Source organism: Phocoena sinus, chromosome 10 (genome assembly GCF_008692025.1).
Source record: "Phocoena sinus isolate mPhoSin1 chromosome 10, mPhoSin1.pri, whole genome shotgun sequence".
NCBI lineage: Eukaryota > Metazoa > Chordata > Mammalia > Artiodactyla > Phocoenidae > Phocoena > Phocoena sinus.
In genome coordinates this window covers 77013521-77030293 of record NC_045772.1, presented here as the reverse complement: position 1 = coordinate 77030293, position 16773 = coordinate 77013521, and the positions used below count along the sequence as shown (strand labels likewise).

Below are 16773 nucleotides of genomic sequence, written 5' to 3'. Positions count from 1 at the left end.
GTTAACCAGAGATACAAAGTCCAGACCTACATGTAGGAAGGGAGCAGCAGGTCACCATGACCCCTTACAGGATTAAGAAAAGAATGTTATCTTCTAAGGAGTTACATTGCTGGCGTCAGAAGAAGGGGAAAAAATGATCTTTATGGTTGAGCAGACATTCCTGCCTTGGAGGAGGTCTGGTTAATGTATAATGTAGATGCACGTTGCACATTAGGAAGAGCCCTGTCAGGAAGGGCATCTGCTGTGCTTAAATTCTCTTGTCCTGCCTTAAAAAACATATATTTTATTTCATCATAGGTGATGGGGAAGGAGAGAAAGGGCACTTATGGGAGTGACTTTTTGGAAAGATAAATGTTTTCTTTAGGAGAGTAGATAGGAGATATGATAGCCTTGAGACAATGTCTGTTTGGGTGTGGTGCCCACTTCTCAAGTCCAAGAAGATTAAAGTTGTTCTCAAGGAGGAGTTTTATGACAGTTGAGTTCTTTTGGGAGTGTCAGCTTTAGGCAGATAAGAGATTCCAGAAACTCTTTCGCTCAAAATAATTCCTGTGCCACAATGGCATATCCTAATCCCCTTCATTAGGAAGGTTTAATAATGTGCCCAAGGACATGCAGCTAATAAGTATAATTAAATAACTTGTTCAAAAAACGCTTAAAAACAAATTTGAGTATGGGGATAAATTTTTTTTACTTGCACTTGCAAGAATGTCCAGATATTAGAGAATTGGCTCGTGTACAAAAATGTAGGCACATATTTAAAGGCAAAAATCACAAGGTCAGATGATAGCTCAATTGTTATCAGACAGTTGATGGGTCTGCTTTGTTGCATTTGGGTCAATTTTGATAAAAGCGAGACAGTTCTTTCAATTAAAAAGAACAAAAGGGCGGGACTTCCCTGGCAGTCCAGTGGTTAGGACCAGGCAGCTCCCAATGCAGGGGGCACCGGTTGCGGAACTAAGATCATCTCGCATGAAAAGTGGCGTGACCAAAAACAAAAAACAAACAAAAAAAAACAACACCAAACAATAGAAAAGAAAATCCACGTTTGTTTCTCAGGGCTTACAGTCTGTTTCTCTTGGCTTATCTGGTTTATCTTATCTTGTAGGAATGTAAGGCCTTTTTTTGGACTATGGAATGAAAGTTTCAGAAAAAACCATTTCAGCTGCACTATAGAGAATGGGATAGAGGAAGGCAGGATTGCAGAGAGACCAGTAGCAGGAATTCAAGCAAGCAATCATAAGGCAGAGGCAGGAGGGATGGAGAGAAGCAGATCGATTTTAAAACTATCACTGGGATAGAATACAGAAGCTGGTTAAAAACAATAATACTTGATTTCCCTGGTGGCGCAGTGGTTAAGAATCTGCCTGCCAATGCAGGGGACACGAGTTCGAGCCCTGGTCCGCGAAGATCACACATGCCGCAGAGCAACTAAGCGTGTGCGCCACAACTACTGAGCCTGCGAGCCACAACTACTGAAGCGCCCCGTGCCTAGAGCCCCTGCTCTGCAACAAGAGAAACCACCGCAATGAGAAGCCCGCGCACGGCAACAAAGAGTAGCCCCCCGCTCGCCGCAACGAAAGCCCATGCGCAGCAACAAGACCCAAGGCAGCCAAAAATAATGTGGCTTGATTGCTCATCCATTAAAAAAAAAAAATCCTTAGACAAATTGATTTTTCAACCGGGAGTGGGGAGTGGGGGGTGGGCGGCATGCGGGATCTTAGTTCTCTGACCAAGGATGCAACCGCGCCCCCTTGCAGTGCAAGCGTGTAGTCTTAACCACTGGACTGCCAGAGAAGTCCCTAGACAAACTGATCTTGAACATCTATTAAGAATTATTACTAGCAAGAGAATCAGTGAGTGTTATTGAAATGAGAAGTTACAGTTGAAAAACAAAAATGATTGTACGTGTATGAAAATTATTATAAAAGGGATGACATATTATGATTTAATTCCAGTTGAATATAAGTGTCATTAAGGGTTTGTGCTGTGTCTATTTTGCTCACCGCTCTATGCCCAGTGCCTAGAAGTGTGATTGACACGAAGCAGATGATCCACGGCTTCAGAGTGGATTTTTTAGAAATCAGTATTTGACATTCCCTTATTTCCCAAATTAGGTCAGGGCGCCGGCGGATTTCGCTCTTCCTGTCCCTTTAAGAAGCCCAGGTAAGGGAGAGAAAGTGCTGCCGGGAAGGAGGGCGGAGCAGGAGGGCGGAGCGGGGACGCAGGGCGGGGGTGGGGGTGCTGGGTGTTGGGGGCCGGCTCTGGGGGGGAAGTGGGACCCAGCGTGCAGTTGTAAAGAAGGCGCGAAAAGAGGCGCAAAGGCGAGTGACAGACCTGCCCTGTGCTTAGCTTCCCAGGACGGTGTTAGCACAGCCAGGTAAGGAGAAAAGGAGGACTGTGCCTGCCCCTTTAAGACTGACTCCCGTCCTCCTTCGAGGGAAGTTACGTGCTAACACTTTGTAACTTGCCCCTTTAAACCTGTCTTCTCACCGTACCAGTTAATCCAGGTACCAAGTGTCCACCGCATAATCACATATTCATAACGGATGCTTCGTTGGTGCTGGCGTGGGCGGGGCATCATCGGTCTGCATGACAGGGTGTCCAAAATCAATCATCTTGTATTTGCTCTGCTTTCTTTTCAAACCTTAGGCTCGTGAGATTCAAGGGCTGACCCAATCCTTCCCTACACGATTAGTCCAATGAGGTCAGGCCGTTGGAGACCCTGAGATTACAAGGGATAAACGTGGGCTGCACCCACTTAAGGTCTATCCTTGGCTCACAGACATTTTGCCCCTCCTCGTGTCTTGGTATTTTAACTAACTGCCCACGTTTAAAAGTGGGAGTTTATGGGTAAATAGCTGGATTGTTTTGAGAAATTGAAAGATCTGGTCACGTGTCCCCTGGCTGGCTCCTTTGGACTGTTTTGAAATAGTTTCCAGTTTGCCACAGCCCTTCTGTGATCTAACAACCAGCCTGCATCACTCATTTATCACCAGTCTGGCCCTGGGTAGGCATTTGAGTTTGGGGCCCCTACTCTAAGTACTTGGGTGGATGTAAGACTATTTATATATTTATGCAGAACAGATCAGAGGTCCCAAGCAACTAGGTGTATAATTTGTGCTTAAACTGCTCTTCCTCATTCTTATTTTTATCAAGGTGTCTTTCTGTTAAGTCCAGGTTTGGTAAAGATGACTCCTCAGAGGTATTTACAGAAAGAGATTTGGGAGTTGATATTCTTTTATTACAATTAAATCCATAGTTTTTTGTTTGTTTTGTTTTTGTTTGTTTTTAGGAAAACACCTGAATCTTGATTACATTGATGTTTTATGCTAGGACTATCTTTATTGAGCAGTCAGTATAATTTGTGTATCTCTAACCACAGTTACAATTTGGTAATCTGCACGATCTTGGCTAGACTTCATAAAGGCAAGAACTGTGTTTGCCCTGATAATTGCTCTATTCCATCACTAGAATCTAAGCTTCCTGAAGATGGGGACTTTGTTTATTTTGTTCACAGTTGCCAAGCACAGTGCCTGCTTAAAGGGAAGTGATTTATTAAATGAATGAAAGAACTTTAAAGGTGCACCTTATTTTATGTAAAAGGTGTGTTCCTGAGGATTCTCTCAAAATCAGATGCTTGTATATTTGTTGTTATAAGTTACTGAAAAGGATTCTGTTGTGGAAAGGCATCTTTTAGAAGATTGGATTTTCCTAAATTAATGCACCAACGCTTTCACCTAAAATGAACTTGCACTTGTGCAGCATCGGCTACAGAGCTAACACTAACATTTTCTTACTATGCAATAGGATTTGGAAGTATTGGTGAGCCTTGGAGTTTTCAGTATTATTTATGTTTTTAGAGGTCCAGAGATTCCAGCTGAGATCAGTTTGGCAGCCAGACCCTTATTCTTTCCCCAGGAGGAGCAGCTGTTATCAAGAGCAGCACCAACAAACCTGTGCTTTGGACAGGACCGATGGCCTTGAGCCCAGTTTGGGAGAGCGTTTACATCATGTGCCATGAACCGCTGTGGTGGTCCTTCGGAGGCTGTGAGAAGCAGCGGTTTTCCTTTGTTTCCCTGGGGCCACTGCCCCTGGAGGGGAACCGGAAGCTTTTTGGACCCTGAGATGAAAGCTTTCCTGGAGGAGAACACTGAAGTCACCAGCCGTGGTAGCCTCACCCCTGAAATCCAGTTGCGGCTTTTGACCCCCAGATGCAAGTTCTGGTGGGAGAGAGCTGACCTGTGGCCCCACAGTGATCCTTACTGGGCAGTCTACTGGCCAGGAGGCCAAGCCCTGTCTAGGTACGGCCGTAAGTGAAGCGGGAACCTTTAGGGCTCCGCATATCCTTACTCTTTTCAGTCCCTTCCAATGCCTTATTCTCCCTGCTCCTCACAGAAAACCAGAGTAAAACCCCAAATTCTTTTCTTAATTTAGAGCAGTTTAGGAAAAGTTTTGGGTTGCTTTGTTGCATAGCTTTACCTTCTGCTCCAAGCTTATCAAGGTGTTTCCCGATATATAGCTCTCTCCCCAAGAGAAATCCTAGGTCAGCTATCAAGACCCTAGGTAGCTGGTCATGATCCAGAAATCTCACACTGTCTCAGGTTCATGGTTCATGATGCATGGCCCGTGCAGAGTTCCTTCAGTGGAGCTTAAAGCCCCAGTCCTTCAGGTCGCCTGGTTTAATCCTGCAAATATTGCTCCTTAAACCTTACACTTCCTCCATCACTGCCTCTTCCCAGGCTCCCAAAGGAGAGGGATGTGAGTGATTGGGACATTACTCAGGTGAACTCTGGAGTTGCACCTGCATTAAAATTATTTTTTTTTTAATATTTATTTATTTATTTGGCTGTGCTCGGTCTTAGTTGTGGCATACGGGCTCTTAGTTGCGGCACTGCCTCTGCATTTTTAAGGTTCCCCCTTTCTAACTCCCATACTGCAAAGGTCTTCTTTAGGACATTTTCTCCACATTCACACAGTGCTTTTTATTAAAACAGCCACTGAAACAAAGGCAAGAACTTACAGCATTTTAATCTAGTCTTTGCTCTTAGGACTGGTAAATGATTTAATCTTTTTATGCCTTGAGGTTACAAACTGAAAGGAAAAGGATAAGGACTTCTCTTTCACAGGAATGGTATGGTCTAGCAGAATTCAGGTTGTATATAGTTTTAAATGCAAAATAAATAAATGCAAACATAGAGCTTTTTGGAGACTCCTAAGTTCTGGAAAGCTTCCAATATCTAAACAAGTCCAATATTCTGGCTGTTGTGTTGCCAAATTTTCAAGCTTTATTTGCTTATATCATTAAAAAGAATACATTTTAAGTGATATCTATGCAAGTTGTTATTTATCAACTCCAAATATAAGTGCCATCAAATTCCTTAAGAGACTTGTCTGAATCAGAGGTCACAAATAGGTGATCCACAGATGTGTTTTCTTTGGCCTTTACTTGTAAACTTAAAAAAAAAATCAGTTGCTCACATTTAAAACTTGAGGGATTGCATGTAAAAATTTATTTCGATTTGGAAAAAAAGAATCTCTGGGGAATTCCCAGGTGGTCCAGTGGTTAGGACTCAGCGCTTTCACTGCCTGGCCTGAGTTCAATCCCTGGTCGGGGAACTAAGACGGCACAAGCCATGAGGCAGGGCCAAAAAAAGAATATCTGATAACACTGGATCTAAATCTCTGATAACACCCCATTTCTGTGGGGCAACAATTAGCTCAAGATGGGTAACAGCTGCCCCTTTTGACAGGGTACTACATCCCTGCCTTGCCATAGTTCCTTAGTCTTTTTTTGGCTTGCTGGATCTTAGTTCCCTGATGGCCCTCAGCAGTGAAAGCGTGGAATGCTATCCACTGGACCGCCAGGGAATTCCCTCTGCTCTTCTTTATTATTACAATACTAAGGTCGAGTGTCAGTTGACATTTATTATTTCAGTGTTTTCCCATTCATCTTCACTTGCTTGGTAATTACTTAGCCCAGGTCCAAATTCTTTGGTTGAACTGGTCTTTGATTGTACCTTACCAGAGAGGTCATTATAAAACAGTTCAAGCAGTAGGTAAAATCACTCTCTGTTGAACAATGAAAAGGAGACTGTGAATTTTGCATCTAGCTTACTGAGTCCTGGTTTTAGCAGTATTTTGTCAGTCTGTGTTTTTGGTGTTTAGTAGTTTCTGGATCATATAAGTGCTCAATACTTCTAAAAAGTTGACTTGAAGAGCATGATTAGTCAGTTGGATGGAACTGCCTCTTCACACCTGCCAAAGAGAAAGACCAAAATGACTAGGGATCCTCTCTCTGGCCACCTCTGCCAGCTCTTAAGGTTGACCATTTTATTCTCATTCTAGTCAGGCCAAACTTGCCAATGTTGGACCAAATTCCTTCTGCAAAGTTTCACTATTTCTTTGTCCAGTCAATCCAAAGAAAAATTTTTGTACACGTCTTACTGACCTTCTTCTATCTTAGATAATGTTTTCCCTTTTCTTTCTAATTTAGGTATCTTTTTGGATAATCCTGACGTTGTCAGAGAAAAATCTGTGTTAGATATTGGAGTGGATGTGGAGCTACAGCTATCGCTGCTAAGATGAGCGGAGCTTTTAAGGATCTTGGCCAATGACATAGACCCTAGTAAGAATTTCACATTTTAAAATATTTGAAGCTCATCTTTTTCTCTTCCAGGATAAATATCTACAGATGCCTCAACCCATCATAGCCTAGCCCATTTCCATGTGAATCTTATAATCTGATATTGTGAACTTGCTCAGTGGGACATTATCTGTGGGAATCCTCTGAGGCCTGAGTTGATGGTGCATTTTTCACAGGAGGACTTCCATTTGTGTCTGGCACATATACCAAAGTGATTCCAACCTGGGAGCACTTAACTGTTGGTCATTGCTGAGCTAGGCATTTCCTGAAATATGTAGGTAGTGTTTATTTGACCAAAACCCAAGTGAAGATAGGCCGGTGTCTTGAGGGAGATTTTATTCCATTCGAACCCAAGGTTGAGACAGGTAAGGTTTAATTTTATCTGATTTTTCTTCTAGTCTTCCCTTTCACTGAGGATCTAGCCCTTGAGGAGCTTTATTGTATATGGGGTCTCAGGTCCAACTTGTCATCCTGCTGCACAAGGCTTGTAGATCAGCAAATGTTCCTTAAAACCTCAACATTTCCAGGTGTTTGGTATTGGTTTTATTTTCAGGATATTCATATATTTGAGAATTGCAGGAAATAGCTTATATTGGCGTATACTTTAGGCTGCTTTACCTAAAAAAACAAACTTTCAACAGAATGGGAAAAAAAACATATTGTTGGAGGTTTTCTAGATTATTTAAATTAATTAATAGGGAATTTAAAACAACTTAGCATATACCAATTCACTATGTGCTTTTTTAAAGTTGCAGGAATGGCTATTACACTAAACTGTGAGTTGAACCAACTGAATCCTTTTCCCATTTTAACCAAAAACATGCTGGATTTGGAACAGGATAAGTGGGACCTTGTTGTGCTTGGAGATATGTTTTATGATGAAGACCTTGCAGACAGTCTACATCAATGGCTGAAAATTGCTTTTGGGTCTACAGAACTCGAGTACTGATTGGTGACCCTGGGCGACCCCAGTTCAGTGGACATAGGCATTCAGCATCAACTGCACAAAGTAGCAGAATATTCACTTCCAGAGCCCACTAGGCAGGAGAACAATGGACTGACAACAAGCACGGTGTGGGAATTTCAGCCTTGAGCTGTTGAAGTACCTACAATATGCATATAGCTATGTTTGGGTTTAACCCTAAAGACTGTCCAGTTCAAAGAAGGAAATTTGTGTTAAATGGCAAATCTTGTTTCCAAAATATGAAGGTTGAAGTTTTGTCACCCTTTGTCATGTAACTTGTTCTGCAGTAAGCCAAATATAGAAATCTCTATCTGTAATTTTTTTCTAGTTTTACTGCTATAGGAATATAATTATAGAAGGCAATATCCACATGTAATTCAAGTAGCTGAGAGGAATTAGATATTTTAGCAGAGTCTCTTTCTATAGTTGAGGACAACTGTGATGTATCTTTGAATTAAACAAAATAAAAAATACAGAATACTATATTTAAAAAAAATTATCTGTTAAGATCAGAGATGCAGTTGGTATGGTACAGAACACAGTAAGTCCCCTACATACGAACCTTCAAGTTGTGAACTTTCAAAGATATTAAAGTGCCCGTGTGCCAGCTGTTGTACTGCACTACCGTACTTTTCAAGGTACTCTACTGTAAGATTAAAATGTTTTATTTTTTGTATGTTTTTTATGATTGTTTGTGTGAAAAGTATTATAAACCTATTACAGTAGAGTACTGTATAGTTGATTGTGTTAGTTGGGTACCTAGGCTAACTTTGTTGGACCTACGAACCCACTCTCGTAATGGAACTCGTTCATATGTAGGGGACTTACTGTACATGGGCTTCGGAGTGAGGCCACTCGGTCACTTTCTAGTTGGGATTTTGGGCTAGTTAAGCTCTCTGAGCTTTCAGTTCTTCACCTATAAAATATTTTTATAGGTGCAAATAACCCTTTGCACCTCAAAGGGTTATTATAATAAAGTATAAAGTGTGTAATATAGGATAAGTACATAATAGGGCATCAATTAAGAAACACAGATAAAGATTTTAGAATTTCCTACATACTCAGTACTGTGATACCTTATGATGCCTCTTTTTGGTTTACTAAGGTCAGTTAGAAATTGGTTATGCCACCACTACATGCCCCAGCTTGTCAGGATCTTATATATCAATAAGAACATTAGGACATAAGTGAAAAACAATGTGAAGAATGTGTACAGTATACACTAGTTATGTAAAAAAGATGTATGTATATACCTACCTATGAATGTATGTGTAAAGAATGCATATTTACTTGTAGTAGATATAGAATATCCCTGGAAAGAACTGGTAACAGTGGTTGTCTTCTGAGAGGGTACCAGGTGGCTGGTGGATGAGGGTGGTAGGGAGACCTAGTTCTTACTTTTGGTCTTGTAATTTCGTACCGATTACATGTATTATATTTCCTATTCTCCAATTTAAAACAAAACGTGACCACGATATATGTTACAGGTATAAAACGCAGCCTGCAAATGTACCGTTGACGCTTGTACAACCTGGCGTTTAGGGGTGCTGACTACCCCACCCACCCCCTGGAGCTGAAAATCTATGTATAACTTTACAGTCCGCATCCAAGTTTCTGCATCCGGGGATGGATCGTGTAGTACTGTAGTATTTATTGAAACAAACCAAACAAAAACACATATAAGTGCAGTTCAAACCCGTGTTGTTCAAGGGTCAGCTGTACTCTCGTGTTCTCATATACTGCTTAGGAATTGTTTATGACACTTGCATTTTATGTTTTCTATACAATACACACATGCTAGTGGGATTAGGATACCAGGGAGACATGATCAGAGCTACAGTCATTCAAAAGAAATGTAGAGAAAGCAGTTAAGGGCAGGTTGTTGCCTTAGGCAGGAAAACAAGTATCATTAGGTGGGAGTTTTGGAGCTGGGTCACAGAGGATCTTGGTGATTCTTGAACTCTGGAAGTCAGAGTTTATTACAACCCAAATGAATCAACTCTTGTTTGTATCCAATTTCCATTGGTCTACTGGGGCTTAATTATAAACTCAAATTTTGATTCAGCATTGGTTAAAATCAATGGAAGTGATAGGCTACAGTGGCACTGGATGGCATTTGAGAGGAAAGAGTTTTGTTGACATATTCTTTGAAAATTCAGGATAGTCTCCTGGGTATTGTCCTTCTCAGCAAGATAAGACAGAGAAAATTAAAGGAAATTATACTCTGGAGCACTGCTGGAAATCAGCTTGAAGGGGCCAAGAGTAGATTTAATTTTAAGTATCTACATGGGACTTCCCCGGTGGTCCAGTGGTTGACAATCTGCCTTCCAATCCCTGGTTGAGGAACTAGGATCTCATATGCCGCAGGGCAGCTAAGCCCACGCATCACAACTAGAGAGAAGCCCAAGCGCCACAATGAAAAGCCTGAGCGCTGCAACAAAAGATCCTGCGTGCCGCAACTAAGACCCAACACAGCCAGAAATAAATATCTACAACACTGTTTCTGTTATCCTTTCTTAAGTATTTATGAGGAGGGTACAAGAAGGTCTTTGAGACGTCCAAATATTGCTTAAAATATTTTGAAATTGCCCATATATATAACAGTGATCCTTGAAATGACTTCATAGCATAACAAACATGTTTGTATTAAGACTGTTCACATTTAAAGAGATTATTGATATAGTTGGATTAATTTCTACCATATTTATAACTGTTCCCTATTCGTTGCCTTTGTTGTTTCTTTTTTGTGTTCTACTTTTTCTGCCTTTTCTGGTTTTATCTTTTTTGTGTGTGCTGCGTCTCATGGCTTGTGGGATCTTAGTTCCCTGACTAGGAATCACACCCCAGGCCCTCGGCGGTGAGAGCACAGAGTCCTTAACCACTGGATCACCAGGGAATTCCCCCCTTTCTGGTTTTAATTGAGGATTTTATGTGATTCCATCTTCTCTCTTCCCTTAGGATGTCAGTTATATTTATTAAAAAAAGTTTTTTAGCAGTTGCCCTAGAGTTTGCAGTGTATATTTACAACTAGTACAAGTCCATTTTGAAATAAACACTACTGCTTCATGATTTTCAGTTTGTTCAGCTTTTATCTTGTGAGGACAGGAGTGATGACATCTAATCTCTGTACGTCACAGACCAGAAACTTGAAGTATGGGTATTACTTTTATTTATTTTCTTGTCTATTCATTCAACAAACATTTGGGTGCTTATTATGTACCAGACACTGTTCTAGGTATTGGAGATACAGCAGTGAAAAAAAGAGAAATAATTTGTCTTCATGAAGCTTATATACTAGGGTGGGGAGACAGATAACAAATAAAAAATAAAACATGTCAGATGGTGACAGGTGGAAAGGGGAAAAATAGAGTCTAGAGTGACAGATAAGGGTGACAGGGATAGGTAGGATAGGGATGGGAGACCCAAATTTTAAACAGAGTGCCGAGAAACAGCTAAGGTAACTAGCAGTATAAAAAAGAAGGTCAAGCTGCAAACTGCTTTAGGATGATGAGTCCTTTATAGACTCTACAAACCTGATACCTTAGATCTTGAAACTAGTTTCCCCCAAAGCGGAAAAAGCTATTGACTTGGTTAGGTGTTCAATATTAAATCTTACTGAATTTGTCTTCAGAAAAATTTCATAGATGGAACAGGCCTTACCCATTTTACACATATATACATATGAACCACCTCTGCAGTGGCAATATATGTTATCTACGCTATAAACATATCACATTTATAAAGTAGTTAATAGTAAGGACAAGGAGTAGAGTTGAATATGTAAACCCTTCCTTCTAAACATATACAAGAAAGCTGCCATACCACACTTTCCCTGTTATTCACTACATCACAGTTAAAATAGGAAATCTTTAAGAAAAGTCCCACTGAGACAGGCTCATGGCACAGGGAATATGCTGAATTTGGGGGTAGTTTAAGCACAGTATACTTCAGAGAATTTTGTGATTATAGAGAGTAATACATTTCATTTGAAAACTAAGACCTGTGTGTTTATTTCACAATGTGAAACCAGTAGAGCTTCAGGATACAACCTCTGTGATGACATTTCATGTTTACTCATTCTTACACATTCTTGACTGCAGTTTTTAAGGATGAAAGTTTGTAGATGAATAGCATGTATTTGGGAAAAGTAGCCATACTCAGTAACATTCATATGCCGAATGGCTAAGGTATATGATGTCCTGGATTATGACATTAAACTATTATATTTCTGTTTCATTGAAATAATAAATTCTGTGAAGAAGTTACAGGCCTGATGTTCAGCTTTGCTTTCTGGCCAGTGGACATTTAAATAATTTGGAAGGTAGCAGCCAAAAAATAGCTAGGTAGGTAATTAATGCTTTTAGAAATACCTTTACTTAGAATTCTCCTAATGTTTATCCATATTGGTAAATCTCTCTTACAGCAGCTCAAATATCTAGGTAGGAGAAGGAAATTTCCAGGGAAAACAGGTAATTTAAAACTTTGCTATTAAAGAAACAAACACAATACCCTCCCCAAATACATCAGAGGGCATGCTAGGATTGTCATTTCAAGAACAATCACTCCTCAAACAAACTTAGAAATAACAGCACTATTAAAATGTTTAAGAGCCTGGTTAACTTCAAAGCATAAATCATATTATTGGAAAGCCAATCTCTAGATCGTTGTTTCCTGGGAAAGTTGTATGAAGATCATAGCTTTGATAAGCCTCAATAAGCATCAATATACAGTCCACGTCACTTGCTTTAGTTTGTTTGGGCCTACTAATTGCTCCAAGACTTCTCGTGAATGATCTACAAAAGAAAACAATGACAATATATTAATTCACGGTAATCAAAGATATTGAATGTGTCCTCATGTATAAACTGGGGATGATGATAACTATTATATCTCATAGGGTTATTTAAAGGATTAAATGAGACGATATATAAAGCATACTATAAGCTAAAAATACATTTAATTAGTGGTAACCATCACTATTATTAGCTGCAGTAAACATATCATAGTAATACTTCTAAAAAACAGGTATTTACTGTTTTCTCTGTAATTTCATCTTAATTTCACCAACCAGAGAGTAATAGGGTTAAAGTTTCTCAGGGTCCTGGCAGGAAGTAGATGACACACTAAACTAGGGTGCTTGAACAGGTTTTAACTACAAAGGAGTGATTAAAGAAAACATGATTAAAGAAACCCAACAGGTATGGTAAAACACCTTGGGAAGCTGCAACATGCCCATGACGGTTAGGGGACAGAGTAGTTACTAAAACAGGACAACTTGACCTGTAGTTGAACATTTTTCCATGTCATATAATATTTATAAAACATGATTTTAAATAGATAACTATTACATGAATTCCTTGTAATTTAACCAATCTGTATGACTGGACATTTAGATGGTTTTCAATTATTCACAATATATAGCCGTGATTTTAATATAGTTTACATATCTTTTGCAAAGTCAGTTTTATAGTATCTTTTAATGCTTTTAATGCTTTAATGCAAAAATACTGCTAAAATTTTATTACTTTAAAAATTATTCAGGAGTTTAATAAACTTGTTCCATAGATACAACCTATGTTGTGTGAACCTAGTCTTGGGAAATTTCTAGTTTAGTCATTCTCAGACTTAAAGATTTTGTAGACCACTAGGAAAAAAAGCAGGCCCAACACATGGTTACTAAGTTTTAAGTAAAACAAAAATAAGCCAAAACATTAAAGATTTAGTGCAAGAAAGAGAACTAGAGAGTGTTTGGAAACAAGAAGTTATAGTTGTGAAAACAAAGGTTTACTTCAGCAGCTAATTTTTTAAAAAGCAGCTAAAAATATAACAAATGCGCAATTTTCATTGTCATAAAAAATATCAGTTATTATAGAGGAAGTCTGTTATTACAGGAGATCTAGATTAAGGACAGGTTTCAAATAGGTTGAAAGTAAAAGGATGGAGAAAGATATATCATGCAGACAGCAACTGTAACAAAGCTGTAGTGGTTATACTAATAGAAAAGGGAGGAACACTTTCCAACTTACTCTATGAGGTCAGTATTACCTTGACACCAAAGCCAGACAAAAACATCACATACACAAAAAACAACAGACCAATATTTCTTATGAACATGTACTCAGAAATCCTCAATAAAACACAAGCGAACCAAATCTAGCAACACAGAAAGGGTTACATGCCATGATCAACTGGAATTTACCCCAGGAATGCAAGGTTAGTTTAACATCTGGAAATCAATTAATGTAGTACACTGTATTAGTTTCCTCTTGCTGCTGTAACAAATAACCACAACCTTAATGGCTTAAAACAACACAAATTTATTATTGTACAGTTTTGAAGGTCAGAATTTCAAAATGGGCCTTCCTGGGCTAAAAGCAGGTATTAGGAGCTTAGCGTTCTTTTTGGAGGCTCTAGGGGAGAATCCACCTCCCTGACTCTTCCAGTTTCTAAAGGCCGCCACATTCCTTGAATTCCTCCATATTCAAAGTGAGCAACATTGGACAAAGTCTTTCTTATGCTGCCATCTCTATGGTTCTCCTTCTGTCTCCCTCTTCTACTTTTAAAGACCCTTATGATTACATTGGGCCCACCTGGGTAATCCAGGATAATCTCCCTATTTTAAGGTCAATATACTTGTAGGTTCTGAGCATTAGAACATGGACATCTTTGGGTGGGGGCATATTTCTGCCTATGGCACCCATATTAATAGAATAAAGGACAAAAACGACATGATCATTTCAATAGACACAGAAAAGGCATTTTATAAAATCCAACATTCATGATAAAAAACATTCAACAAACCAGAAACAGAAAGGAACTTCCTCAACCTGATAAAGGGCATCTATGAAAAACCCACCACTAACATCATCCTTAATGGTGAGAGACTAAATAATTTCCCCCTAAGATCAGGAACAAAGATAAGGATTTCCCTGGGGCTTCCCTGGTGGTGCAGTGCTTGAGAGTCCGCCTGCCGATGCAGGGGACACGGGTTCGTGCCCCGGTCCGGGAAGATCCCACATGCCGCAGAGCGGCTGGGCCTGTGAGCCATGGCCGCTGAGCCTGCGCGTCTGGAGCCTGTGTTCCGCAACGGAAGAGGCCACAACAGTGAGAGGCCCGTGTACCGCCAAAAAAAAAAAAAAAAAAAGATAAGGATTTCTCCTTTTGCCACTTTTATGCAACACTGCACTGGAGGTTCTAGCCATGGAAATTAGGGAAGAAAAAGAAAAGGCATTCATGTTGGAAAGGAAAAAGTAAAACTCTTTATTTGTAGTTAGGTAATATGGTACTAAGGAATCCACTAAAAATTAGAACTAATAAATGAGTTCAGCAAGGTTGCAGGGCACAAGATCAATATACAAAAATCAATTTATTTCTACACAATGAACAATCCAAAAATTAAAAGCAGCTCTTTGTCCTTTTCCTGTTTGCCCATTTGGGTTCCCCTCTAACCTTAAAAGAACCTAATTATAGGAATGAGATCACTAAGCAATTGAAACTAACTCCTGACTTATGCTCTCCTGAACGCACATCATGCCTTGTCTAACCTGTTGATTCTTTTCCTAGATAAAAAGACGTAAGTATGAAGAATTAAGCAGTTAAAAAAGTGACTTGCTTTCTACCCCCAACAGCTCCCTTAGCAATCCTACAGGCAGACCATGCAGGCAAGGTTTTCTTCTCTCTGAAGAAAGAGTCAGCCAGTCTGCACTCAATGGAGAATGATGCAAAACCCAACCTCATGCCTCAATGATTCAATGAGATTCTTTCCCCCATTTTTCCATTTAAAAACTCATGGCTGAGCAGAATCTTTGGAGTTGGTCTCTGGACATGAGTTTACCATCTCCCCAGATTGCTATCTTTTCTTTTTCTTTCTTCTTATTTTTGGTCACATTGTGTGGCTTGCAGGATCTTAGTTCCCCGAGCAGAGATTGAACCCGGATCCTTGGCAGTGAAAGCACAGAGTCCTAACCACAGGACCACCAGGGAATCACCCTGTCTTTTCTGATTAAAGCACCTTTTTTTTTCTTTTCTTAATGGTGATATCTTTTTATTTTTTCTATTATTTATTTATTTTTGGCTGTGTTGGGTCTTTGTTGCTGCAGGCGGGCTTTCTCTAGTTGCGGTGAGGGGGGGCTACTCTTCCTTGTGGTGTGCGGGCTTTTCATAGAGGTGGCTTCTCTTTGTTGCAGAGCACAGGCTCTAGGTGCATGGGCTTCAGCAGTTGTGGCTCGCGGACCCTAGAGCACAGGTTCAGTAGTTGTGGCGCACGGGCTTAGTTGCTCCACGGCATGTGGGATCTTCCCGGACCAGGGCTTGAACCCATGTCCCCTGCATTGGCAGGCAGATTTTTTTTTTTTTGCGGTACGCGGGCCTCTCACTGTTGTGGCGCACAGGCTCTAGACGCGCAGGCTCAGCGGCCATGGCTCATGGGCCCAGCCACTCCGCGGCATGTGGGATCTTCCTGGACCGGGGCACGAACCCGTGTCCCCTGCATCGGCAGGCGGACTCTCAACCACTACGCCACCAGGGAAGCCCGGCAGGCAGATTCTTAACCACTGCGCCACCAGGGAAGTCCCAAAGCACCTTTCTTTTCTACTGACACTTGCCTCTTGAATTATTGGCATATTAGTGGCAAGCAGCCAAACCTGGGTTCCGTTACAAAATGAAATTAAGAAAATAATTTCATCTACATTACCATCAAAAAGAATAAAATAGGGCTTCCCTGGTGGCGCAGTGGTTGAGAGTCCGCCTGGACACGGGTTCGTGCCCTGGCCCGGGAAGATCCCACATGCAGCGGAGTGGCTGGGCCCGTGAGCCACGGCCGCTGAGCCTGCGTGTCCGGAGCCTGTGCTCCGCAACGGGAGAGGCCACAACAGTGGGAGGCCCGTGTACCGAAAAATAAAATAAAATAAAATAAAATACTTAGGAATACGTTTAACAAAAGAAATGAAAAACTTATACTCTGAAAACTACAAAACATTGTTGAAAGAAATCAAAGAAGATCTAATAAATGGAAAGATGTCCATGTTCATAGATTAGAAGACTTAGTATTAAGATGGCAGTACTCCCCAAACTGACTACAGATTCAATGCAATCCCTAGCAAAATTCCAGCAAACTTTTTAAAAAGAAATTGACAAAATGATTCTAACATTTACATAGGAATTCAAG

General features: G+C 40.4%; 2 protein-coding genes across 3 annotated transcripts in view; one reads left to right on the top strand and one right to left on the bottom strand.

The window, feature by feature from the left end:
- The first annotated feature begins 2265 nt into the window (after nt 1-2265).
- On the top strand, nt 2266-8218 carry ETFBKMT (electron transfer flavoprotein subunit beta lysine methyltransferase). Its single transcript, XM_032644170.1, is given in 8 exon segments — nt 2266-2377; nt 3919-4309; nt 6494-6547; nt 6550-6593; nt 6595-6625; nt 7393-7557; nt 7560-7627; nt 7629-8218. Coding segments are annotated over 7 exon segments (762 nt in total). The 5' UTR covers nt 2266-2377; nt 3919-4017; the 3' UTR covers nt 7737-8218.
- Nucleotides 8219-10116: 1898 nt separating this feature from the next.
- AMN1 (antagonist of mitotic exit network 1 homolog) overlaps nt 10117-16773 on the bottom strand; it is a 72524-nt gene continuing 65867 nt past the window's right edge. For both annotated transcript variants that reach the window (XM_032644647.1, XM_032644646.1), the window contains exon 7: nt 10117-12400. In XM_032644647.1, the coding sequence (XP_032500538.1) occupies nt 12327-12400 (74 nt within the window). In that variant the 3' untranslated portion in view covers nt 10117-12326. The remainder of the gene's footprint in view (nt 12401-16773) is intronic.